Source organism: Ammospiza nelsoni, chromosome 9, assembly GCF_027579445.1.
Source record: "Ammospiza nelsoni isolate bAmmNel1 chromosome 9, bAmmNel1.pri, whole genome shotgun sequence".
Lineage (NCBI taxonomy): Eukaryota > Metazoa > Chordata > Aves > Passeriformes > Passerellidae > Ammospiza > Ammospiza nelsoni.
In genome coordinates, this window is record NC_080641.1 from 8443628 (window position 1) to 8469629 (window position 26002).

The 26002-nt window shown below is 51.3% G+C and overlaps 1 protein-coding gene across 1 annotated transcript in view; it reads right to left on the minus strand.

The window, feature by feature from the left end:
- Nucleotides 1–26002, minus strand: part of CACNA1E (calcium voltage-gated channel subunit alpha1 E) — a 104681-nt gene that overhangs the window by 50341 nt on the left and 28338 nt on the right. The window contains exons 8-12 of the mRNA XM_059477931.1: nt 14028–14131; nt 2450–2565; nt 1445–1498; nt 987–1112; nt 537–746 (exon numbers count right to left, since the gene is read on the minus strand). Of these exons, the coding sequence (XP_059333914.1) occupies nt 537–746; nt 987–1112; nt 1445–1498; nt 2450–2565; nt 14028–14131 (610 nt within the window). The remainder of the gene's footprint in view (nt 1–536; nt 747–986; nt 1113–1444; nt 1499–2449; nt 2566–14027; nt 14132–26002) is intronic.

Below are 26002 nucleotides of genomic sequence, written 5' to 3' on the forward strand. Positions count from 1 at the left end.
GAGCTAAGCAGCAGCCATGAGATAGGTCAACAGAAAAATTATTTAAGTGGAAAAGAAAGGACAAATAGAACAACGGTCTGTGTATTAATGCTTGTCTAGAATAACTCTCTAAGCTACAGAAAAGTTTATCTAGCAAGATATTAGGAAGTTTGAAGCTTAATAATAGAGCTCTGTGCATTGTGTTTTAAGGCTCACAAGCAGGTATTGTATACGAAATAAGCAAGCATTGTACAACCAAAAGTACGTGTGCTTACAGTGGCTGGATAGAACTACTGTCAATGTGCTTTTGCTTTGTGGGATTGGTCAGAAAACTTATAAAGTAAGTTGTAACATTAAGTTCTTTGTCTGCTGCCTGAGATGTGAGCTGGTGGCATCTTCCCATTGTCATAACCATGGAATGAGACTGATGCTGGAAAATCAAACAGCTCAAGGCACGTTCCCAGCAGTCCTGTCCCATTTGTGATTTGTAAAGAGCCCCCAGCCGGCAATAGGTGTGCTGCAATGCTCTCCCACCCACACCAAGGCCAGGCACTCACAGAGGAAGTGGGTGAGCCAGGCTGGCTGGTTGTGATGGACGATGGCCACGCAGGCAGTGTTGAGAGCCACCAGGCTCAGGACAATCCAGTAGAAGACCTGGGATTTGACCATGTGGCGCACGGAGATGCGCAGCAGCCGCTCCTTGTGCCGCAAGTAGGAGGCACCGTCCACCCTGGCACCTTTGAGGCCAGAGTTACTCGAGGGGTTGCCTAAAGGGAAAAAGAAGGGGAACAAGCAGTTGGATGCTCCAGCCTCTCCTGTGATATGAGACAGGACATTGCTCTTATGGGGCGCAACGCATCCGGAGAATTTTTATGTGGCAGCAGGAGGTTCACTGCTAAACTAGCAGAGATGTCTGGTTTGTGACACTCTCCACGCGATGGGTGGGGCTCTGGGAACCAAACCAGCTGACAGAGGTTTGGGGGGAGCAAGCTGCAGACTGCACTGACCCAAGGTTGGATTGAGACGTCTCCTCTGCGCTAGCCTCCGCTCACCCACGGAGGCGATGTCGACACAGTGCTCGTCACCCGACATGGCATCCGTGCGGTTCCGCTTGATGGTGGCTCTCCTGAGCACTGGCAAGGCAAGAGGAACAGCTGTTGGAGTCTCAGTGGCCCAACTCTGACCATAGCCAGCATGTTGGATCAGGACCTGGTGGTCAGAACTCAGGTCTGGTAACAGGACAAAGAGACCCAGGTGATGCTACTCCAGAGCTGTCCCTTGTGTGGGATCAGACACAGCATCCACACTGTCTCAGGAGTTAGGGGGCCAATCCACCTCCCCTCACCCCTCTCTTGGGCTGCAGACCCCACTGGGGCCTCCCCATCACAGCTGGAGGGTCTGAGCCTCCAGCTCCAGGCAGGCAGAAGGAAGGGCAGGCAGATTTTAAGGGCATTGCTGGTCTTACCATCTAAGGCTGAGGTCCCCGAATTTTTGTTCTCTTCAGCCAGCATGACTTCCTCTACGCAAAACACACAGTTCAGCATCAGGAGACAAGGCACTGTCACACGTCACTGCCTGCTACTTAAGAACTTCCCCCAGCCCAGAGGCTGGCTCTGCAAACTCTTACCAAGTATTGGTTAAGGGCCCAAAAGCAAATTCTAGAGGGTGACAAGTGTCAGCTATCAAACATTGCATCAGAAAAGAGAATTACTTGTGATCAGCCCTTCTCCCTACACTGTCATCAAGCTCATGAAAGAAGTTAAATCTCTAAGCAGGTCAGGGGCTCAATCAACCCAGCCCAGGGCTAAAACTGACATCTGGTGCTCAGGACTCATTTGAAGACACCCATCTTTTACAAGCCTGAACACTGGATGAAAGTGTAAATCCTCCCTTCCCAGAGCTGAATGCACTGGCCTCATTCCTAGGAGGAGCAAGCAAGGACATGGGCTGTGGCAGTTTGGGAACCAACACCCACGGGCTGTCATGCCTGGTGTCAGGAGGAAGCCTGGAACTTCCACCACCCCCAGCCCAGGTCCAGGAGCCCCAAGGTAGGAACCAGTAAGTTCATCCCCTCCAGATGGCTCCAGGAGGAGATTTAACTGGAAAACCCTTCTCCCTGCTGACTGCACTTCTTTCCCACTGCCCACCACTGCAGGGGACTCCAGCAAATGCCGGGAGAGAGGAAACCATGGCAGAGCACAGCTGACAGCCCTGTTGCTCACAGCCTCCCTGCAGATGCAGTGTGTTTGTGCACAGAATGTGACAATTTCATGCCACAGAGCACGAGGACTCACCGGAGGCTGGTGATGTCCTTGCCTGCAGCCTGGCGGGACCAACCTCACCCATACACTCTACATCACCTTGGGCACCTTGGACACTTCAGAACTCAGGGATTCCTTTGTATCCCCACCACCCCACATGAGCAGCAGTGTGCTGTCCCCCCAGATGTCCTCTGGGCACCGTCCTTTACCCGCTTTGTCTATCCACGCCCGGTAGCCGTTGAGCTCCCGCTCGATCTGCTGCTGCCGCCGCAGCTTCATGAAGGCTCGGCGGTTCTCCACGCGCTCTCTCTCTTTGGCAAACTCCCTGGGGAAGGGCAGAAGGGAGGGCTGAGAGCAGGCCCAAGGGGCAGCAGGATGCCCAGGGGGCTGGGGAGCCACGGCACAGGAAGCAGGGACCAAGGTGGGTGTTGGGGATGTGCATGGGTACCCCCAGCCAAAGCATGGCCAGAGGATGGGTGAAGGATCAGGGAGGAGAAAAGCAGCACTGGGTGGATGTGAGCAAACTCCCTGCTTGGTTGCTCAGTCCTGCATGCTCCAGCTGGGAGCTGGTGCCACTCAGGGAGGATGATCCCAGTGCCACCCAACTCCAGAGCCAGCTCAGCTTCTGTGTGTCCCTTCAGGGAATAAAATCTGGGCACTGTGAGGGAGGAGGCACTGAGGGGATGGAGGAGGGAAGGTCCTGTCTTGCTTTCACCTCCTTCTCTGAATCCTTTTCCTTTCCAGCCTCTCCTTGGAGTATTCTCCCAGGACTTGAGACATGACTATCCTCCTCTGGATGCCAGGGTCTCACAAGAGCTGTCCAGGTGTGATGACCAGCACAGACTCCCTGCACCTACAGAACTCTATCTCATGCCCTCAGCCCCTTCCTGGTCCCAGGATGCTCAGAGGGAAGCATGATTACAGAGAGCAAATGGCACTGTTCTCTCTGTGAGAGGAACATCTCTCTCCCCAGAGACCAGCAGCAATCTCAGGCCTCAGAAAAACAAAAACTATTCCAAAGAACGGAAAGAGCTGCTCTGTCTGCTGCAGAGAGCGTTCAAGTGCATTACCCCAGCTGAGCTATTACACCCTGATGTTGTGTGGGCTTCTGCATGTGTGTGTGTGTGAGTGTGTTTGTGTAGAAGGCCCGGAATGTTCCCTACATCTCTTGTTTAAGATCCCCAGACAATCCAAGTGCTTTTCATTCCACCCCAGGAAGGTGCAGTTTCCTGCCGCTCCGGCATTAAGAGACAAATGACTCCCCCTCCAGCATTGCCTTTCACACTGAAATGAGACTTTCTTCCTGGGGCAGGGAAGCGGGGCGGGGAAACAAAAGGCAAGGGAGAGAAAAAGCAGCCTAAGTGAAGAGAAGGAGGGTGGGAGGAGATGGGGATGAGGACCTCCTCAGCCAAGAGTGAAATGCACTCGTGGTTTTGGGTATGCCATGCCTCCTTGCTCTAGCTGGAGGAAAGGCAGGAGCATTCTGGCTGTGCAATCACCCCTCACCACCCTTTGTTTGCAAATTTGGGATGTCAAGGAATGAGAAAATGCTGTTTGGAGCCAGAGTCAATGGGGAAGTTTCCTGTCCTCTGGTCCTCCCAGCTCTGCCACACGGGCCATGATTCCACGGCAGCCTTGGCAGCACTTTTCCCAGACCCCATAGATACCAAATCCTAGAGTGATTTGGGTTTGAAGGGGCCCTAAAGACCATCACATTCCTTGCCGTGGACAGGGACACCCTCCACTACCCCAGGCTGCTGAGAGTCCCATCCAACCTGGCCTTGAACATTCCAAGGACGGGGAAACCACAACTTTTCTGGGCACCCTGTGCCAGGGCTCCACCACCCTCACAGACAGAAATTTGTCCCCAATATCTAATCCAACCCTGCTCTCTAGCAGTGGGTAGCCATTCCCCCTTGTCTTATAACTACATGGCTTTGTCCAAAGTCCCTCTCCAGCTCTCTTGAAGCCTCTTTAGGTCCTGGAAGGAGCTCTAAGGTCTCCCCAGAGCTTTCTCCATTCCAGGCTGAACAACCCCAGTGTCACAGACATCTTTATGAAAAATCCTTTCCTTAGGAGTTTTCCTCCTGAGAAGTTGAGAGGCCTCAGGAACAAAATGTAAACAATGGTTATCTGCTGCTGTGGAATGCAACAGGTGCATCTGTGATTGGTCCATGTTGGATGTTTCTAATTAATGGCCAATCACAGTCAGCTGGCTCGGACAGAGAGTCCAACAGAGCCTTTGTTATTCATTCCTTCTGATTCTATTCTTAGCTGGCCTTCTGATGAAATCCTTTCTTCTATTCTTTTAGTATAGTTTTAATGTAATATATATCATAAAATAATAAATCAAGCTTTCTGAAATATGGAGTCAGATCCTTGTCTCTTCCCTCATCTTCAGACCCCTGTGAACACCGTCACACCCCAGCTCTCTCAGCTTGTGTGCAGCTGGGAGAACTTGGGAAGCTCCTCCTGACGTGTATCAGCTGGGAACCTGGCCACTCTCTGCTGCCTCCTGCTTGCCCATCCCTCTGTCCTCCAGCTCCTTGCGCTGCATGGCAAGAGAAACCAGCATCATGTGCCCCCACTGGAAGCCACCCAGAAGGACCAGCTGAGCCTCAGGCCACCTCTTCCTGCAGAGGGGAATGGGGGCATTGGAAAAGGTGCTTATCAAGCAGCACTCTCCCCCTTTTCCTGAGGCAGCCCTTCTCCTCTTGGAGCACTAATTTACAGCAAGCTGGTGCCACACACACTCAGGGACAGGGTTCATGCAGCTGTGGCAGCCTCTCTGAGGGAGCCACTTCCCACTCACTTGATCCCTAATGGAGCTTAATTGCTTTTGTCCATTAGGAGGAAAAGGTGGCAGAAAGGGGAGGGGGGGGAGAATAAAAAAAAAGTTAATCTCGAGTTAATGAATTATTACATTTCAAGAGACATGTTCCCAAGCAGGGCAGCAGCGGGGGCTGGTGACATCTGAGAGTGGGTAGGCGATGCTGACAGATCAAGGATTGCTCAGAGCCAATTTGCAGCAGCAAACGGGTAGAGATAATACCGTGTGTGAGTGAGAACAGGGCCAGCCATGGTGACTGACAATGCTTGGGAAGGCTCCAAGTCACAGGCAGGCCAGCCTAGCATCGCCCAGAGAGTGGGTGCCGTCTCCCATTGAAGGGTCTGCTCCTGCTCTCTTGGGGTTACATCACCAGGGATGGCCAAATTCTGCCCTGAAAAGAGCCCTGGGTGGTATTTCCCCATAGGGTCCCTGCCAGGGAGCTCAGAGCAGCCCAGCAAATTGCACAGTCTCCACCTCTGCTTGTCCACATGGGTCTTATGGCCTCAAATCCTAATGGCTCCAGCTCAAAAACATCCACCCCTGGCAGCCAAGATCTGTGATGCCAACCTTGTGTCACTGCACCCCTCTCTGCCCAGCCAAAGACACACTTTGGCTCTGGAGAGAGCTCTGGAGGTGATTGCTGAAGGCCCTGGTGGGGTTTGGGGGTGAATGTGCCATCTGTCCTCCTGCTCCCAAGGGCACCATTCCCCCACACCCCATTGCCTGTTGGGGTAATGAGAGCACAGATGCCTTGATCCTCCTCTGCCTGCAAATTCTCCTCCACAGCCTTGGCATTTCCGTCTCGTGGCCTGAGAGCATCTCTGCTCCTGGCAGGAGACCCTTGGGCACAGCACCATGCTAAGCCACATCCCTCTCCAGGCCCCCCAGCCACCCTCACACCAGGAGAGAGATGGTTTTAGTCCAACATTATCTGCTCTAAGGACTGGAAAACTCAAGTCTGGTTTTAAGGGGAGAAACACTCATGGAAGCATCCGGCATAAAAATGGGTCCCCTCTTGAAAAAAAACAAAAACAAAACACAAGAAAATAGGAAAAAAAACCCCAAACAACCAATTACAAGAAAACCAAGAACCAAAAACAAGTTAAGAGAAAAGAGTACCACAGCCACTGCAATCCATTTTTTTCTACATTTTAGACCATCTTTGAGTTCAAAGCAGGCAAGTAGTGCTGATCACATCAGTGTTGTGGCCTCCATGCTTTGAAACAACAAACCATCTATCTTCAAAGCCATCAATTCATCATCTCTTACCTCTATTATAAAGATGATTTCCAGCAAAACAGTTATCAAATCGGCCTTAAAACAGCTTGAGGCAGCAGAAAGGACAGGATGGAAATCAGGGAAATTCTGGATTACACACTGAGGGTGAGGCAGCAGCACCACTCTGCTATGAATAAAACCCCAAATATAATGGGATGCATAACAAGAGAGACCATCTGTAAGACATCAGGTAACACCACTGCTCTCCTCAGGTCTTGGCTCATGGCTCCACTTCAGGTCTGAGTATCACAATCTGAGGAAAAACAGCCTCTGAGCCTCCAGGAGGGTGTCAGAGGTGGTTATGGGACAGAAGTGACAACAGACGGTGTGGCAAACACAGCTGAGGCAGTTGCAAATGGGGGGGATCAGATGGTATTTACCCAGGAGGTGTACAGGAACTGAAGTGAGAGTGTTGAACTGATGGAGCAGCCTGTAACCTGAGTTTAAACACACAGTGACAGCAGCACAGGCACTGCAGACTGGGATTATTGCACTGAACCCACGGCAGAGGCAGCAGCAGGGCATCCAAAAGGCACCAAAACCTCTGCAGGGCTTGGGTGCCTGCTTTGAAGGAGACCACAGATTTTTCAGTGAGGGTAATTGCTTGGTTTAAGTTCACTTGAAGTGCCAGAGAAGATTCAAGGCCAGGCTGGGTGGGGCTCTGAGCAACTGGTCTGGTTGAAGATGTCCCTTCTCATGGCAGGGGGTTGGACCATGTCACAGACATCTTTTATGAAAAATCCTTTCCTTAGGATTTTTCCTCCTGAGAAGCTGAGAGGCCTCAGGAACAAAATGTAAACATTGATTATCTGCAACAGGTGCATCTGTGATTGGTCTCATAGAGTTGTTTCTAATTAATGGCCAATCACAGTCAGCTGGCTCGGACAAAGAGTCTGAACCACAAACCTTTGTTATCATTCTTTTCTATTCTATTCTTAGCTAGCCTTCTGATGAAATCCTTTCTTCTATTCTTTTAGTATAGTTTAAATATAATATATATCATAAATAAATCATGCCTTCTGAAACATGGAGTCAGATCCTCATCTCTTCCCTCATCCTCAGACCCCTGTGAACACGGTCATAGGACCAGATGCCTTTAAAGGTCCCTTCCAAGCCAAACCTTTCTGTGATTCCATAACAAAGATGTGCCATCTCAATAAAGCCTTGCTCTGAACTTGAAGGAGAAGGGGCACAAAAAGAAAGGCAACCAGCAGCAGCCCATTTCTTGTACTGCCTGTCCATCAGCTCTGATCAGCCCCGTGCAGTGGGGCAGGAGCTCTGTGTCACCAGGGTGTGACAGAGCTGCTAAGCAGAGCACATTTACAGAGCACTGGCACTCACACGAGCTGGGGAGGGGAAAGCTGACAAGTTGTTGGTGACATGGAAGGGTAAAACGGGAAGGAGCTGGGAGATGCCAGCCCTGAAGTGACCCATCACATCACTGTCCCTTTTAAGAAGGGGCAGATGCTGATACCTTCTACCTTGTGGAAAACTTGTGGTTGTCCACCTGGATTTCTCCAAGGCCAAGTGTGCTGATACCAAACTGAGTGTGGAAGTGGAGAGTTCAGAAGGGAGAACAATCCTGCAGGAAAACCTGATCAGGCTGGAAGGGTGGGCTAATGAGAATCTCATGAAGAGAAGCTGTGGCTGCCCCATCCCTGGAAGTATTCAAGGCTGGATGGGGCTTGGAACAACCTGGTCTAGGGAAAGTGTCCTTCTCCATGGCAGGAGAATTGGAATGAGATGATCTTTACTAGGTCCTTTCCAACCCAGGCCATTCTCTGATTCAAATGTAAGGTCTTGGACATGGGAAAACAAAATCCAGGAGGGCAGCACAGGCTGGGATGTACCCAGCTGGGGAGCAGCTCTGTGGAAAGGGACCTGCAGGGCCCAGGGATGAGCTCAGTATGAGTGAGCAGTGTGCTGCTGCAGCAAAGAAAGCCAGCAGGGTTCTGGGCTGCATCAACCACGGCAGAGAAGAGAGCCACAAACATTCTAGCTGTAAACTCAATTTCATCATTTTTCCAAGGATAACACCGCTGAGGTTTGCATTGCTGCCCCACTGCCCAGAGAACTCTGCAATGCTGCACCAAAGGCAGCAATAGCACGCTCAGCCCACGCTGCAAAGAAGCTGCAGAAGGGTGGCAGAGGGTCTGGCAGCCCCAGCAGCAAGGAGCAGAGATGGGAGCTGGAGATTGTGCTTCACTCTTATCAGGCAGGGCTGGCATAAGCAGCACAGCTTCAATGCTTCAAGAGCCCCGGGCTTTGTTCACAATCACTCCCACTGGCTCATGCGGTGCCGGGAAAATGTCACTCCTCCCTTTCCCTCCTATGCTCCAGTTTTTATCCCCTCTGTAAGCAGAGAAGATCTTTATAGTCTCCTTTTGCATGTGACAGCAATCCACAGATGAAAGGTGTGTGGTCAGTGCTGCAGGTGAGATGTAGTACGGAAAGAAAACCCCACTTCAATTTTCAACCTTTCATCACATTAAACTTCCCAGGAGCTTCCAGCACTCCAGTCAACACCTTCTTCACCCAACAGCAGTGCCCAGCACCCCCTTGCCAGGGTGGGACTGCTCCTGGAGGAACTGGGCATCTCCGAAGCCATCCGCTGGCTCAAATCTCTGGAGCCACGCGATTGCTGCCATCAACCAGGAGGACAGAAATTACCATAATCTGGAACAAACAACTCCCAAAGCAATCTGTAAGCAAGCACTGTCTGCTGAGTGCCTTGTTGAGAGGATCAAAACGGAGCCTTTTTACCCACAGCCCGCAGACCACAGGCAGTCCACGGAGCAGATTTGCAAGGAGGCAGGAATAAGAGCAATTTTGAAGCGGCGGAGACATGCTGGCAAATAATTTGCCAGGAGAAATCAAAGGGGAAAGTCAGAGAGTCATCTTTTTGTTGTGGATTTTTTAATCCTTTTTTTTCCCTTCTCACCCAGCTGGCTGTAAGAGGAGTCATTATTCCCTGTAGCAGCAGAGGATCCAGCACAGCAGCCACGCACGCCTCTTGTCAGGCAGCTTGTTTGCACGGGGCTTGGAGCCCTTGGCAGAAAGGTGGCCCAGCAGAGCACGGCAGAGAGGCATGAATATGGATGCCCACCTGCCTGCTGAATAGAGATGAAGGTCCCCCAGACTCCTCTGCCTGGCCTGTGCCCAAAGACCACGGTGATGACAAGGAGCTTCCCCAGAACCAAGTGAGGAGCATGGGCATAGCTCATGGTGGTGCTGGGGGGCCTGGGAGGGGCATCACTGCCCCCTCCCCATGTGGCACCCACTCCTCCCTTCAAAAGGGGTCTCAGCCACTGAGTTTCCAAGCACAACACAGGTGCAGACATCACACATCTCATCCCAGCCACGCCCTGAGATCCTACAACCATTCCAGGGAAAAGCCAACGTGATGCTTCCAGGCTTTCATACTTCCAAATCCATATTTCTTGGGCATTGAAACACAGAGTCATTCAGGTTGGAAAAGCTGAAGATCCTCAAATCCACCATTTTCACCACTAAGAATGTCCCTAAATGTCACATCCACATGTTTTTTGAACACTTCCAAGGATGGTGATCCCACTACCTTCCTGGGCAGCCTGGTCCAATGCCTGACCATTCTTACAGCAAAGAAAATTTTTGTTCATGTCTTGCTGAGAATTTATCATCTTCCCACAAGCTTTCCTGTATTTCCTGCATGCTCACCACTTCTCCTTCCAGGAATCTTTGAGACATTAATCCTCTTCCCAATGTTTTTGGCTTCAAAGCAACACATCCCGCTCAGCCGTGTGGGGTCCAGGTTTTTGTGTGGAGCTGGAAAAAAGAACCCTCTTTCCATTGAAAACGTACACTTGTCCCTCAACACCCTTATTATTAATTGCTACAAAACTTAATTTTATTCATCATTTGTTATGCATCCAAATTGGATGGGGAAAAAAATTCAAATTAACTGAAGTGAAAAGATTTCAGAAGATGGTGCAGAAGGCTCCTGAAGGAACTGAAGAAAACTCTCCGGAGACTGCGAACGCAGTGCTAACCCAACCTGAAAGAAAGATCTTAAGACAAAGAAATCTTGCCAATTTGATCCTTTAATTATAACATTAGTCGTTTCTTTCAAAGGCTCAGTGTAAGAGCTGGGGGTGGGGGGCAGAAAAGACTTAAAGGGAGAAAAGACTTAACATCACCAGGATGAGTGGAAGCAATTAGGAGGATTTAAATTACTCTCTTGTTTGGTACAAGGCAGATGGATTTCATTTTTCTTGCCATTGTGCTCGACTTCTTGCTCTGCTGTTAGCTTCCAGAGGTCTCCTTGGCTGGCCTGAGAGCCAGGCAGCATCTCTTTCCACTCTGACACCCTGGAAAGGGGCTGGATGCGCAAGATTTGGATGTGGGGACAGTCTCCCAGCTCTCAGCAGAAGGATGGTGTTGCAATGAATGGAGGAGGGTGATTGCAAACCAAATTTTTTCTGCAGAGGCTGTGGAAAGGGAGGTGGGAAACAGTCAAAATGCAGCCTGTTCTGTACTGAAGCTCTGTATGAGTCCTCAGGCTGTGACCACTCCTGGGGTAGCACTGCTGCCACTGGCACATGACACCAGCAGCAGGACAGGGCAGTGTCTATCATCAGGTCTCTGCTGCTCCAGAGGCAGAGCCCAAACAAACACCTTCAAATTGTTTTATGTGAGAAACAGCTGAGGAAAAAAAAAAAAAAAACAACCCCAAAACTGAACAATTTCACAAAAAACGGGAGAGCAGGTCTTTGCAAATCTCCAGCACAGGCAATTCTTCTGGCCACAAGGCAGCTTCAGGTAGAAAATGGCATTTCAGTGGATGCTCCATCCTCACTGGCTCCCACTGACTCTCCTCTGGCAGGATTATCTCAGCAGCTCGTGCAGCTTTAAAAGCTGAGCAGTCACATCTCCCTGGGCTCTGTACCTGCTCCGAAAGAGGAATGGGGCCAACTTTTTTATCTTTTCCTGCTTCCAGTCAGAATTAATTGATCCATAATTGCACCCATAGAGGGGGGAAGTTAATAGACATGGCAATAAATGCCAAAGCCACAACAGAACTGGCTCTCCAAGACCCTGCCTGGAGGAGCTCCATCCTCCCTTAACAGAGTCTGCATGCGACTCCAGTGCGTGTGTGCCTGTTCGTATTTAGGGAGAAAAACTGAGGAGCCTGCCTGTGATGAAAATCATTTCTTTTCCTCTCCCACATACTTTGTGCTCAAGGAGCAGATGGATCCAGGCTGTTTACATCACAGAGGTCATGCCTCAGCCTAACAGTTGGGGAACTGACTGTTGGGGGAGATGCTCATCGGCACTAGGAGGCTGCTAAATCTGGGCTCCAGCAAACTTCTGCTGGTGGCAAGTGAAACACACAAATGTCCTCCTGCAGCCTCTCCTCCTTGGGGGCCCACCCTGGCTGCTGGGCTGTTTCCCCAGAGGGAGCCTCTGCTGAGATGAGGCGAGGGCAGAGCAGCTCAGCAGCAGCTCCTGAGGAGAACCTTGAGGAGAATGCTGGAAATCCCGAGTGGACCTTGTTATCCAGTGATGCAGATGGTGCAGTTTGCAAGCTACGTGTGGGGCCAGCTTTCTGCAAGGAGGCTCCCAGAGGCCAAGATTTCAGCTGAGCACGGCCTGGCTTCCCCAGAAGCACTGGTGTAACTGCCAGGGAAATAATTCCTTAGGTGGAGGTGTTTCTGTGGAGCTCATTCCCAAAGTGACCAGCTCTTCTCAGTTCAGCACAGCCACACATGGGGGTATCTGGCCAGGCCCTGCCCGTTCATCCAGCTGAGAGCTGGGCAATGGGAAGGTCACACCTCCCATCCCCCAGCAGAGCCAAGAACTCTCTTCCAGCATGAGAGGATTGTGGTGAGTGCTAAAAACAAGAGGAGTTCAGGAAACAGAGCAAGGAGTGAGGCCCTTCCTGCTGCACTCAGCATTTGTGTGCACAAGCACCTGCTCCTGCCCTGAGGTCCTGCTCCTCCAGGGCTCCAGCAGCACCTTTGGATGATTCACCCAGCCAAGATGCTGCATCCACTGAGCCACAGAGGATGTGGCCGTGCCCAGGCAGGGGGACACTGACAGTGGCCTTACCATGGAGTGGCAGAGCCCAGCTGGCACCTGAGCCCACCAGGGAGATGAGCAGTCCTGCTTTACCCTGGATATCTGCCACGCCACAAGAGCATCTCTGCTGCCAATTAGGCCACCCACTCACTTGCATCTTTCCCCAGTACAAACCCTACTAGCAATAAACAAACAGTGGAAATGCCAGCCGGTGCCTGGGAAGAGTCCTGGATAGCTGCATCCAACCCAGCAGGCATGGGAACGCTGCTTTGGGCAGGGAAACTCCCAGCTGGGCCAGGGCATGGCCAGGCATCCCACCAGCCCCACTGTGGTCCTCTGGCCAGCGTCTGGTTTGTGTCCCCAAGCTGCTTTCAGCATCACCCCAGCACCAAAAGCCTCGGTGTCCACACAACACACTGCACTGACATTCTCTAACATTGTAATAACGTGGTTCTCATCTTCCTAACTTCTCTTTTCCAGGCTTTTGTAGGAAAGCTCCTGCTTGACCTGAGACCCCGCTGGACTGTGCCCAAATGCCCAAGCTGGATGTGGCATAAGAAGCACAAATTCCACCCAAGGCTGCTTGGATATCTTCATCCCCCATAAGAATTGCCTCTCCGCAAGGCAAAGTGAAGCCCCTGGACCCAGCCAGACCCCAGAATGGGAGGTGGGAAAGTACAGCCTAATAACAGACCCCAGCCTGCCACTCTAGAAATTCCTGAAACCACCATCATCACACTGGGACTTCCAGGGACACTCAGGAAAGTGATTGAGATGACCAAGACCATTCTCCACCCTGACCCTTGCAGCTGAGGGCTTTCCATCTGGCCAAACCAGCACTACAATGACTTCTGCATTTTGCCATGATGCATAACTAGCTAAGAAATGACCTGCTTCAGTCAGAACAGAGGAGCCCACACCTTCCCCCAGTGCAGGAGAGGGCACAATCACTGTTCACCAACCCCTGCCAGCAGCTGAGGATGTGCTGGTGCAACCACAGTTCATTGTCATGGAGACAAGAAGAGGTTTTGTCTCCAAACCCAGCTTAAAGGCTTGGATTAAAACTCCCTTTCCCTTGGGAAGTGCAGGACAGGGACAGTTGCTTTGTCCCTACTTCCTTATCTTATATCCTTATATCCTTATATCCTTATATCCTTATATCCTTATATCCTTATATCCTTATATCCTTATATCCTTATCTTGTGGGCTTATCCACGTGCACCCCAAGCATCCCTGTCTTCACCAGCTTGCAGCCCACCAGTTCAGGGCACATCCTCCTGGTGCTCTGTATCACTCCCCAAACCCATCCCAACCCATCACCAACAGCCTGGAGCCAAACACATTTTCACAAAACCCCCATATCTCTCCCCTCTCGCAGGTCCCAAGCAGCCAGAAGATCCCCAGTGACAATTTCTCACAAGGAACCAAAAGCAGAAGATCTTCAGCCAGGTGAAATGACAGTAAAAATAAATATCTCCAAGGCTGTCCCTTTCCCAGCTTCCCAGGTTGAGGAAGAACCAAGCACAGGCAGGGAGCAATGCCCTGCTGTGGGGCAGTGGGTTTGAAGGGGATGGAGGGATGTGTGACAGGCACAGCCCAGAGAGAATGACCACTCTGCTTACCCTGACAGCACTCCCAGGACAAGGTTGAGGACAAAGAAGGATCCAATGATGATGAGGGGGATGAAGTACAGCCAGTTCCAGGTGGCTCCTAAGGCATCATTGGTCTGGAGGAGACAAAAAAAAAACAAGTGTGAGATCACCTCCAACACCATCATCGGGGCAGAGGGAGGGTGTGGTAACTCCAGTGCTCCAGGCTGACCACACCAAGCTCCTCAGGGTGACCTGGCCATGCCTGCCAAGCCATGCTGGGCACTCTTCTCCACAATAAGAGCCCTGGCACCCCTCAGCACCCTGCCCCAGCCCTCATTAGGCAGGACTGCCCTCCTCCACCCCCTCCAACCATCCTGCAGAGACTGTAAGAGATGGGTTTAGCTGGAGGTGCAGGATCCTGCAGCCCAAAACTGGGGTGCTGAGGGCAAGGGCTCACCTCATGTTTTCCCCAGCATTTTGGTTCAGGGCTCCTATGCACATCCACCAGGATAAGGCAAAGCAGCCCCACAGCAGCACAGATTGATAGGGTGCCTTAAGGTGGCATCTAAAGAAGAGGTTTGTCCCTTCGTGCATGGTGGGAAACCTCTAAACAGGCATTTTGCTGCTGGCATCATCACTAACACCTTGCAGACACCCTCCCACCAAAGCCACGGAGCTGAGACCAGACGGGAGCTGTGAGCTCAGGGCACAGTCCGACAGCTGCAAAGGCTCCTGCTGAGCCCTGCTCAGTCCCTCCAGACATGAATTCACCAGGGGTTTTAATAAAGCAGTGCCTCTGTGTCCCTCCCAGGCCCCATTTGTCCTCTGGTGTCAGGCTCGGTGCGCATGACGCTGGGCTGAGGGTGATGCGGCAGAACGTGACTGTCTGGGGGAGGTGGTATCAATCTTCTTGCAATGAAAGACTCTTTCTCTTTTCTCTCTCTCTTCCCCCCTCTCCCTGTGCTAATTAAGCCCTCATCTTCATCTGAGTCATTGGCACCACATCTCCTGCTCGGCCAGTGCAGGAGCTGAGTGAGGAAGGCTCTGCGGCGGGAGGAGCGTGGCTCCGAGGAGCAAAGAAAGTGAGGGCTGGAGCCTTCCTCCCTGAAGTGGGGACTTCAGCTGGGTGTCCCCATCACCCTGACACCCAAGGCAGGCAGGGTGACACCAGCACAGCCCAGCACAGGCACTGACCACAGCACTGGGATGTGGGCAGCGATCTCAGCGACAAGGCACACAGCATCTGTAAGGGCTCTGAAAGCAGCTGGAAGGACTCACTGCCCTCCCGCTTTGCCCCTAAGGAAACCACACATATCCTCTCAAGATCCTGCTCTTTAAAGAGCCCCATTTCACCTCCAGCCCCTTCCTTTAGGGCCATGGGAGAAGCAGGCAGAGGGAGGAAGGAATGATGCACGGGAATTCCTGACAGCCAATATTCACCACAGCTCTCCGGAGACATCCAGGGCACTCTGCTCTGCCCTGGCAGCACCATCTCCCATGGCATCAGCCTTCAAGGCATCCTGCAGCCCTCAGCCCAAGCTTGGCAGGCCTTCAGCTCCCTGCCAAGATGCCACTGGGTACCTGCCACTCATGTCAGGATTGCTTGCCTCTGAACCTGGCTCCTGCCCAAAACACACAGGCTTTCCCCGAGGTCTCTGTCACAGGGAATACAAAACACAGGAGCTCCTTTCCTACAGAAGAACAAGACATCTTCCCCCAGAGCTGGGCTATCACCATTCCCTCTTTAGCCATCCCAGCAGGAGAGAGAGGGGGAAATAGGAAGTTTTCCCAGGGTTATCAGTGCCCAGATCTCTTCCCTGTCCATTTTTCAGGCACAGCAAAACTGGTGGCACTGGGGACGTGCAGCAGGGACAGCTGAGGCAGGGGTCTGGCAGGATTCTGGTGGTTTACGCTGACTGTGATCCCAACCTCTGTGCATTTGAGTGCCTGGCTGCCCTGGGGGTGGAGGAAAAGGGGGTTGGAGAGATTTTTAAGGGGATTTGGGAGGTCACAGCACCACTTGCACCCAGCAGCTGCAGGAGGGGCACTTCTAGGGCAGAGGAGGAGATGGGGAGCTGTGGCCATACTCAAGGACACAGCAGTGGCCACAGTGAGCTCAGGGATGGTCCCAACCACCCAGGCTGCCACCAGCAGCCCCAGGAACAGCATTGCCACCAGCAGCCACATGGGTCCCCCTGGCTGGTGCCAGCTTTACAACATGAAATCTCCCAGGGGACATCCCAATGCTCTCTACAAATCCAGGAACTGGTAATGCCCAGTCTGGATATAGAGGCTCCACACCATCATCTGGTACTTGCTCAGCCATTCAGGCTGCCAAAAACTCACTATCCCCACTGGAAGCCTCCTCAAGCAGATGCTCCAATGGCTGCTGCAATTTCCAGCCTAAATTTATTTGTGGTCATTTTCGACACCGCACCGTTCTTTTGCCAGCCCTGGCCTTTGGCTGAAATAGCTCTTTTTCTTCCTCTTTCCACCCTGATCTATTTCTAGACAGCAATCACAGCCATCTCCAGCCTCTGCTTTCCTGGCCAAAGCAAGGTTCTTCCAGTTCTCTCTTGCCCAACTTTTATCCAGCAGCCCCTTCCCTGCTCCAGCCCGGGCTCAGTTCATCCTTCCTGGACACAGGAGTGATCAATTTGGGCAGTCACATTCCATCCCTGCATGATGCCACGGAGAATTCACCACCTCCCCTGCATCCCACCACCCTCCCTCCTCCTTTGTGCCACCCCTGCCCTGCAGCCACCTTGTGGCCACCCCGATATCACCCTCTCCTCCTCCACACCACTGCTTCCCAGCCAACAACACCTGAGCTCCAAGGAGAGACCTTTACTGCTTTGGATTTCCATTTCTCACAGCATCCAACATCCCAAAGGCCTCCCAGCCCAGGGTGGCAGCCTCTGTCCCTCCAGCTCTGGGAAGCCAGTGGATGCTGGGGGCAGAAAAGCCCAGGACACATCCCTAAGGACTCCATGAGTTGATGACATCCTCTCTTGTCCCCTCAACACCATCCCAGCACTGCTCACTTCCCTGCCAGCCTCACAGAGCCCCTCATGGGGTGGCGTGTCCTCTTCAGACTCAGATTTTATTAGTTCTTCTCTCTGTTAAAGTCTCACAAACTGTGACTTCTACAGCATTTCACTCTAACAATCTAAAAATGGAGCCCAGTCTCTCTCTCTACAAGGCTTTTTAAGGATAAACTGTCCAATTAAGAAGTGACACCTGAATTATTTTTACTTTTAACCCCATAACCAACCACCTGTGGCCTGCAATGCAGACTTTTTTATCCAATTACACCCAAATACCACCCAAGCCCTTGGAGAAGAAGGTATTTTATCCAAAACCACCCAAACCCATGGAGAAGAGTGTGTTTTGTTCAATACCACCCAAACCCATGGAGAAGAAGGCATTTTATCCAATACCACCCAAACCCATGGAGAAGAAGGTATTTTATCCAAAACCACCCAAATCCACAGAGAAGAAGGTACTTTACCCAAATACCACCCAAACCCTTGGAGAAGAAGGTATTTTATCCAAAACCACCCAAACCCATGGAGAAGAAGGTATTTTATCCAAAACCACCCCAACCCATGGAGTAGAAGATATTTTATCCAAAACACCCAAACCCATGGAGAAGAAGGTGAGAAGAAGGACCAGCCTCCTTCCTAAATCCTCCATGTTGCTTTATATATATTACTATATTCTAAAACCTTAAACTCTAGGTTTTCCACCATGTGATATTACACACTTCTATTTAAGCTACTTCTCATTATGCACCCCACCACCCCTCAAACTCTTCTGTGGCCACCAGACCAAGATCCACCATGCTCACATCCATAATCCCAGTTCTATCATTCCATTTTGGAAGCCTTCTCCACAGCCTCAGGTCAATGCAGTGTTCTCTTGGGGGTCAGTGCCTGTCAGCACAGAAAATCTAAAATTCCCAGCAGCCAGGGTTCCAACATATCCCCTTTTCCTCTCCCCCCTCTCCCATTTCTCCCACAGCCATCCCTTTACTACAAGGAGCAGCCCTGGGACGTCTCCAGGCCTGAGATGCCAGGTTAGCCTGGCGTGACCTACCTTTGACAAACCCATGATTCACTTTCCTCCCTTGCCTCCCAAACCTGTTCTGAAATGGCATGAGATCGAGGTCATCCTCACAGTCCTATTCCTGCCTGCCTTACTTTTCCTCCCCTCCTCCCCCCAGATTTTAAATATAGGCACCGCATTCGCTATTCTCCAGTCAGATGGTGCCTCCCCCAACTCGATGGAGCTGTTAAAAATACTTGTTACCAGACCTGCCATTTCATGTGCCAGCTCCCTCTGAGCTCAGGGGGGAAGCCATCCCAAGCAGCCAGGCTGGTGGGCACAGTGGTCTCAGTGCTGGGCTTCCATGGTTCCCACGTTGGCCATGCCCTCATTGCTGGTATCGCTCCTTTTGCTGCTTTGTGTTGACCAAAAGTAGGGTTGAAATGTCCATCCGTGCCCAAATCTCTCCAGAAGTCATTTCACTGGGCCTTGCTTCCACCTGCAGAGGTGGGGAACTGCTCACTGCTCCTCCAGGAGCTCTGTGTCAACACAATTTTGCCACAGCCCTCATTGCACTTCCCAGCTTTTTTGGCACCAAGATGTCATTGTCTTGATGGAGCAGCCTCTTTTCCCACTCCTCATGGAGTCCTTGGGGATGTGTCCTGGGCTTTCCTGCCCCCAGCATCCACTGGAGCATCATTTGTCCTTGATATCCCTCTGTACTTCATCATCTTGGTCCACTGTGCTTTCCCATAGGTTTTTTTTTCCCCTTTGTTGAAGGTATCAGGAGATTGTTGTTTGCAGAATTCAGGGTAGCCATGGGAATTTTAATCCCTAAATTACACCAACTCCTTTAATGAAGAAATTCCAGGTTCCTGCCTTGCTCCCTGCACAGCTGAGCAGGTCCCATCACTCACCCAAGCACCTTGAGACCCACTTTTTATATTCCTTTGGGAAATGGAGGAGCTGCTTGGTGCCAAATCTTTGCTGCTTCCTCCCTTCCCTTTGAGATGCTTTCTCCTCATTATGCACCCCACCATCCCCCAAACCCTTCTGTGGCCTCCAGACCAAGAACCACCACGCTCACACCTTGGAATGACCCCTGCTGCTGCCAGGAAAGCCCTCTGAGCCTACAAATGACACCACCAAGGCATGGGAGCAGGACCCTCCTGAGGGAAAGAGCCCCCAGCAGCTCCTGCTTCTCAACCCCCTACCACAAGGTTATTTCTTTAGGCAGCTCTTGTGGTGTTTGTTTGGTGATTTTTTTTTGGTTTTTCCTTTTTTTCCCCCCCCAAAGGGCAGGAAAAGGCGCGGGAAGCTGCAAAAGCAGGTCTCACTCGGGGGGCCAGAAATCTAAAGAAATCTAAATATATCCGCAAGTTGAATGCACAGCACAAGCTCACAGCCCACACGTCCCCTCCCTCGGGCTGCAGCGCATGGGAACCTTCAGGATTTCTTTGCTATAGGGGAAGGGAGGGGGGAAAACCTCAATAAACCCCTCAAAGTCAGTTTCTCCTGGCTAAAAATACAGGGAACAGGTTCAGGCTGTGCAGGGAGCCTTCATGGCCACTCCATTGCTCACCAGGGAGCAGTTCCCTCATTGAGGAGGGGATCTGGGGACCTGTGGGCACCCAAAGCTTTCAGGGAGCAGCAGGGTGTGGATTGCATTCACACAGAGGGTTGGGGATGATGGGGAAAGCCATGGATCTCAAGGGCCTGTACCCTGGGAACTGTGCCTGCCTTCCCCAGCACTTCTCAGGTGCTTGCAGAGTGAGACAGGAGGTGCAAAACCACCACAGCCTCCATGATTTGTGCTCCAAACCCTTGGCTTGGCAACTTCTGACGGCTTTTGCCTGGTGGTGACAGCAAATTGTGCCCCTGCCATGGCTGATGGTGCCCCCCAGCATCACCTCCCCAGCTCCTGACCTGCTCCTCCCTGCAAACCACAGCTGCATCCAGCTGAGAATCACACACGGGCCAGCAGCCACAGCCTCACAGCCCAGCAAAAGGGGGAGAAAATGAATTATAAAAATACCTCTCAGCAGATTCCCTGGCCTAAGCAGCTCCCTGCAGCCCCTGCCACCCACTGCTGCTCTCCCCAGCACAGTAACAGATCTCCTTGTTCCCTTTAATGGCAGTAATTGAATCTCCTGCATGCAGGGCCATGCCTCACTCCCTGCCTGGGATCCATCAGTGACCCTGGCACTGGACAAGATTTGAATGGAAATGCTTTGCTGTCCCAAATCAGGTTAATGAGGAAATGGGAGCATTTCCTCTGCAAGGCCAGGACTGGCCTGGGGTGGGACACATCCTGCCATGGCCCAGTGTCAGGGTCTCCAGCAGGGTGGGCACCCCAGCAGTGCCCTTCACTGGCCCTGGGAAGCTCTGGGGTGCCAGGGACAGGCAGGAATAATGCCAGAGGAGGACATAAAACTCAGCATAATCTTGTCTCTGAGTGTGTGCAGGGAGGGAGGGAGTGGGGAAGCAGGAAAAGGACACCATGCATTTCATTTTTCTGTTTCCTAAAGGGAATGCAAAAAATGTGTTGCTAGAAGCATTACTAAAATTCCAATGTTTTCAAAATATTTGAAACAGGCACTGAGAGCAATTTTAGTGCTGCTCTCCTCCATCCCACCAAGAAATTGCCCCCAGATGCCCCAGCATCGATGCACAAACCCAGTCCTTGTGTGTGCCTCCTGCTCTGCCTCTGCCCACAGCCATCCCTCACTGTGATCCTTCTGCTTCTGCTCCCAAAATTTCCCTTTCCCCCCTGCCCAGACCCCTCCTGCACCTTCCCCAGCACACCTCTAACCACTCCTCAGGCTTTTTTGGCACCAAGATGTCAGTGTCTTTACTGAGCAGCCTCTTTTCCCATTCCTTTGGGGCATAATTTGTTCTTGATATCCCTCTGTAGTTCATCACCTTGGTCCACTGTGCTTTCCTATAGGTTTTTTTTCCCCTTTGTTGAAGGTATCAGGAGATTGTTGTTTGCAGAATTCGGGGTAGACATGGGAATTTTAATCCCTAAATTACACTAGCTCCTTTAATGAAGAAATTCCAGGTTCCTGCCTTGCTCCCTGCGCAGCTGAGCAGGTCCCATCACTCACCCAAGCCCTTTGGGACAGGCTTTTTATATTCCTTTGGGAAATGCAGGATGAGCTTTTCCTGATGGAGCATTTGCAAAGCTTCACAGTTCTCTCCAGTGCAGACCAATGTGCTGCCTCTCCAGCTGGACTCTGCAGCAGGGCCTGGCTTCCACAGGATCACCTTTGGGGCTGTTTTCTCATGGGACCTGGCTCCCTGCTTTGTTTTGGGCATGCTGCAAGCCCAGAGAGGCAGCTTGGGCCCCACAATGGGATTTTTTTCGTTGTTTTATGACGTTCCTACATGGAGGAACATCACCGGCTTCAGCTGTGCTGCCCTGGGGAAACACACCCCAACAGCCCCATAACCCAGCCCTGGAGGACAGGAGCACATCCACCAAGAGGTCTGGAACCAGCTTTCCAACACCTCACTGTCACATTCATATCTTTGGAAAAATCCCTTTGCCCAGGATTTGCTCCTGGGAAGCCTCAGAGAAAAAGGGAAACAATAATTATCTCATTTGCTTCTCCTGTGTTTTGCTGCTTTGGAATGTGATTGGAGATTGTTTATCCAACAGGTGATTGTTTGATTGGTTTCATGTGAATTGTTTTGGTTCAATGGCCAATCAGGGCCAAGCTGTGTCAGGACTCTGGAAAGAGTCATGAGTTTTCATTATTATCCTTTTAGCATTCTGTCTGTATCCTTTCTGTATTCTTTAGTATAATTTAGTATAGCATTTTTAAATATAATATACTATCATAAAATAATAAATTAGCCTTCTGAGAACATGGAGTCAAATTCATTCCTCCTGCCACGAAAGCACCCTGCAAATACAACACCTCACCAACACCAGCACCAAGCCTGCTAATGGAATTACAAATCCTGGGCTTAACAAAGATGGGCAAGGCAGCCCTGAGACCTCCCTGCCACCTCCCACCCTTGAGTCTGGAGCTGCTGGGTGATGCCAGAGCCCCCCTGGTACCCCCAATGTGGGCAGGGAAGAGGATGTGGGGCAGGCAGCTTTCAATGGAACATGCCTGGAAGATGGGATCCAGCAGACACAGTTTGTTTCTTGTTGCGTCATTTCATTGCATACACACACACACACAGAGGGAAAAAGGGAAAGAAAGGGAAAAAAAACCGGCAGGAACATTTGGCAAGCTGGTGAGGATCTGGCTTTGCTGAGTGTGGAGAAGGAAAGTGCTCTGATTTTCCAAAAGGAGGAGGAGAGGGGAGAGCAGGCTGGCTGCCACACACGTGCCTGGCAGCACAAGCACTAACGGGAGCCATTTGGGGCAAAACAGCTCATTTTGTGAGCTCTGAAAGGCTTGAACCCTTGGGGTGAAACCTGTACCCTCCTTTCTGAATCTGCTCCAGCCGTGCTTAAAGCAGCATTTTGGAGGAGGGGGGAGGAAAGAGCTGTGTCCTGTTGCATTGTGATTTCAGGGTTTACCTCAGAACCTCGGGTCCCTCCACTGATCATTCCCTGCCAGGTGTGTCAGTCTCCTCTCCTTTCCCCTCCCAGCACTGTCTGTCAGTCCTGGCATTCCAGAAGGGTGTTGAGAGATTGGCAGATTCAAAGGATGCCCTCTACCCCTGGGGGGCATTGGGCCATCCAGGCATTCTTTGTCCCTTGGACCTGGTTGGTGGCTCCCTACCCCTTCCTTGCCCCTCTCCCCGGGGTTAAAGGAACAGCAACCACGGGGTCAGGGAATTGTGTTGGAGCTGGTGCTGGATTCAGAGGCCTGTGGGCCAGAATAACGCTCTGGATCCAAGCCCTCCATCAGAACCGACTCCTTTCCTTCACCATTGCCTTAAAGCTTCTACACAGAGGGAAACCCAAGGAGCAGACCCCGTTATGGGGGGAAGCTCCATCCCACCACCACCAGAGCTCCTGCAGGCCTGGACTTGTTTCCATGTGCCCAGCTGCAGCACCCAGCTGGCCAAAAGTGTCTGTGGGGTGAAACACCACACACCCAGCCAGCCAAAAGTGTCTGTGAGGTGAAACACCACACACCCAACCAGCCAAAAGTGTCTGTGAGGTGAAACACCACACACCCAACCAGCCAAAAGTGTCTGTGGGGTGAAACACCATACACCCAACCAGCCAAAAGTGTCTGTGGGGTGAAACACCACACACTCAACCAGCCAAAAGTGTCTCAAAAACACCACATATCCAGCCAGCCAAAAGTGTCTCTGGGGTGATCCAGCTGGCCAAAAGTGTCTGTGGGGTGAAACACCACACACCCAGCCAGCTAAAAGTGTCTGTGGGGTGAAACACCACACACCTGGCTGGCTGAGCCATCCCAGAGCACAGAGGGCTAAAGAGCCAGGTGGTTTCCCTCTTTTTGCCATCCTTCCCTCCTCCTCCTCCTTCTTGTCCTCTTCCCAGCTCCTTGCTGAGAGCCACCACTATGCATCAGCCTCCTGCTGTACCAAGCTCCTCCAGCCCATCACTGCTTTTGGGATCCCTGCACCACCAGCACAGCTCCCACAACCCTTGGTGCACAGCTGGCGCGGCTGCAGCTCTTGTCCTGGTGTTGGGAAGGATGAAAGTTTGACAAGAAATCTCACAGATATGTGTGCTTGGCAGAAAGATTTTTAAATGTAGAATCTGAAGAAGGAATAGAAATGAAATCAAGTTTTGATATAGAAGAAAGGAATTGCTGAGCCAGTCTTACTGGATAACCAAGGAGGCAAAGGGTGTGTTAGTTAGAAGGGGTTTTATGACTTAAAGCAAAGGATAAACCCACCCCAAACAAGATGTTTTTACCAAGCAGAAAGATAGCACAGGCAAACAAGGCAGCAAATGTTGCAGCAAAAAGGTCTCAGAATTTTCCACTGCAAGAAAACTGAAAACCAACTTCTAGCTTAAACTGTAATGTACTAACTTTTAGTGATTGGAGAATAGTAACATGAATATGGTAATTATAGTAGTTATGATAGGTTGCAGATAAAAGTTAAGCTGTAGATTGGTTCTAATGTATTAAGATCTCAGCAAAGAAAAGTATACAATGCATTGTAACCTAAACTAAGGGTCTGCAGGCCTACCTGCAGCTGGAGCTGACAGCTGTAGGCACAGCTCTGTCACCCACAATCCTGGATGCTGTAACACCTTAGATACAATAAACTGCATTTTGGAGAGCTGCCTGGAGTCCCACATCCCTCATTTAGGCTCTTACACCCTGGGACCCCAGGAGACAGACAGCAGTGTCCAGAGGATCTGCAGCAGCTCCTGGAAGGACTGGGGCTCAGGGAGGTTTCCAGGCTCATCCCAGGTCTGAGCAAACTCCCAAAAAAGAGGAAAATCCTGTCTGGTCAAGGCAATGTTGCTGCCTCTATGGAAAGCCAGGCACTGCCCTCACTCTCCAAAAGGTTGAGGAGGAATCCCCCCAGAGCTGCACCATGCTCAGGTGTCACTCACACTGCTCACACAAAGGTACTTCAGGGAGGGCTTGTGAGCGCTGAGCACCCCAAGGGACACCTGTGAAACCCCAGGAATCGATGCCAACATGCCATGAGCAATTTTGTACACACACACACACACACACCTGGAAAACCACTGTTCTGCTGTAGATTCCTCCTCTGACCCCTCCAAGGGTGACTGGGGCAGATGGGGATCAGGCAGGAAGCAGAAGAGCCAAGCCATTCTCACATCTCTGACCCATGTGCATGACCAGAGATATCAATACACCTCCCTTCCCCAGCATCCCAAACCAGGCTGGCCTGAGCAGCCCCTGTTTCAAAAAGGATGGATGTGCCTCTGCATTCCAAAGGCAGCCTCCAGCAGAAGACCTTCAGAATTTTAATTGCAAGGAAGATGAGTACAAACATTTCAGCAGGGCCTGTTGTCACAGGACAAGGGGTAGTGGTTTCAATCTGAAAGAGGGTTGATTTAAATTAGATATATGGAAGAATTTAAAGTTCTGGAATGGCTGTCCAGGGAGGTGGTAGAGTCACCATCCCTGGGTGTGTTTAACAAAGCCTGGATGTGGCACTGGGTACCAGGGTTTAGTTGAGGTGTTGGGGCTGGGTTGGACTTGGTGATCTTGGAGGTCTCTCAACCCAGAGATTCTGTAAATTCTGTGAATTCATTTCCAAGGAGGGTGGTCTCACATTGGCACAGGCTGCCCAGAGAGGTGTTGGATGCTCCATCCCTGGAAGTGTTCAAGGCCAGGTTGATTTGGGCTCTGAGAAACCTGGAACAGGGAAGGTGTGCTTGTCCATGGCAGGGGGTTGGACTGGATAATCTCTACAAGGTCCCTTCCAACCCAAACCATTCTGTGATCCTGTGATCTCAAGTTTGGTGCTTCACACACAAAATCAGTTTGAGCCAGCTCATGCAAACCCAGCCTGAAATGACTTCTGCACATGGTGAGATTCACCCAAACCCTTCTGCACCCAGCCTAGATGAGATCCCAGACTGAGGGGATCCTCCCTTCCTGGCCCCAGCACCCCCAGCACGCTGGAAGCACGTGGGGGTTGAGTCACACATGCTGCAAACCCCCATCCTTGCAGCAGCTCCTGTTCCCCAGCCGCTCCTGCAGCATGCCCGCACTCACGGCTCACATTGGCACCCAACCCACGGCCCTGCATCCCCCTGGCTCTCTGCTGCAGCTGCCCAGCTCTGCAAGGGGCTGCAAGACCCAGACCCACCTCCCCTGAGGCCATGGACACAGCTCTGCCCACCACTGCTGCATTTTGGGAGGTGTTTATGGAAGCTACCAGCATCTTGGTGTTCTTTCCCCCAGCAAACGCTCCCCTCCTGCTGCAGATTGATAATGTAAAGAAATAAACCTTAAAATTTTTAGTTAGTTTATATTTTAAAAAGGGTTTTTTTTAGTTTAGTTAGGAAGAGAAACTTTTTCATTAAG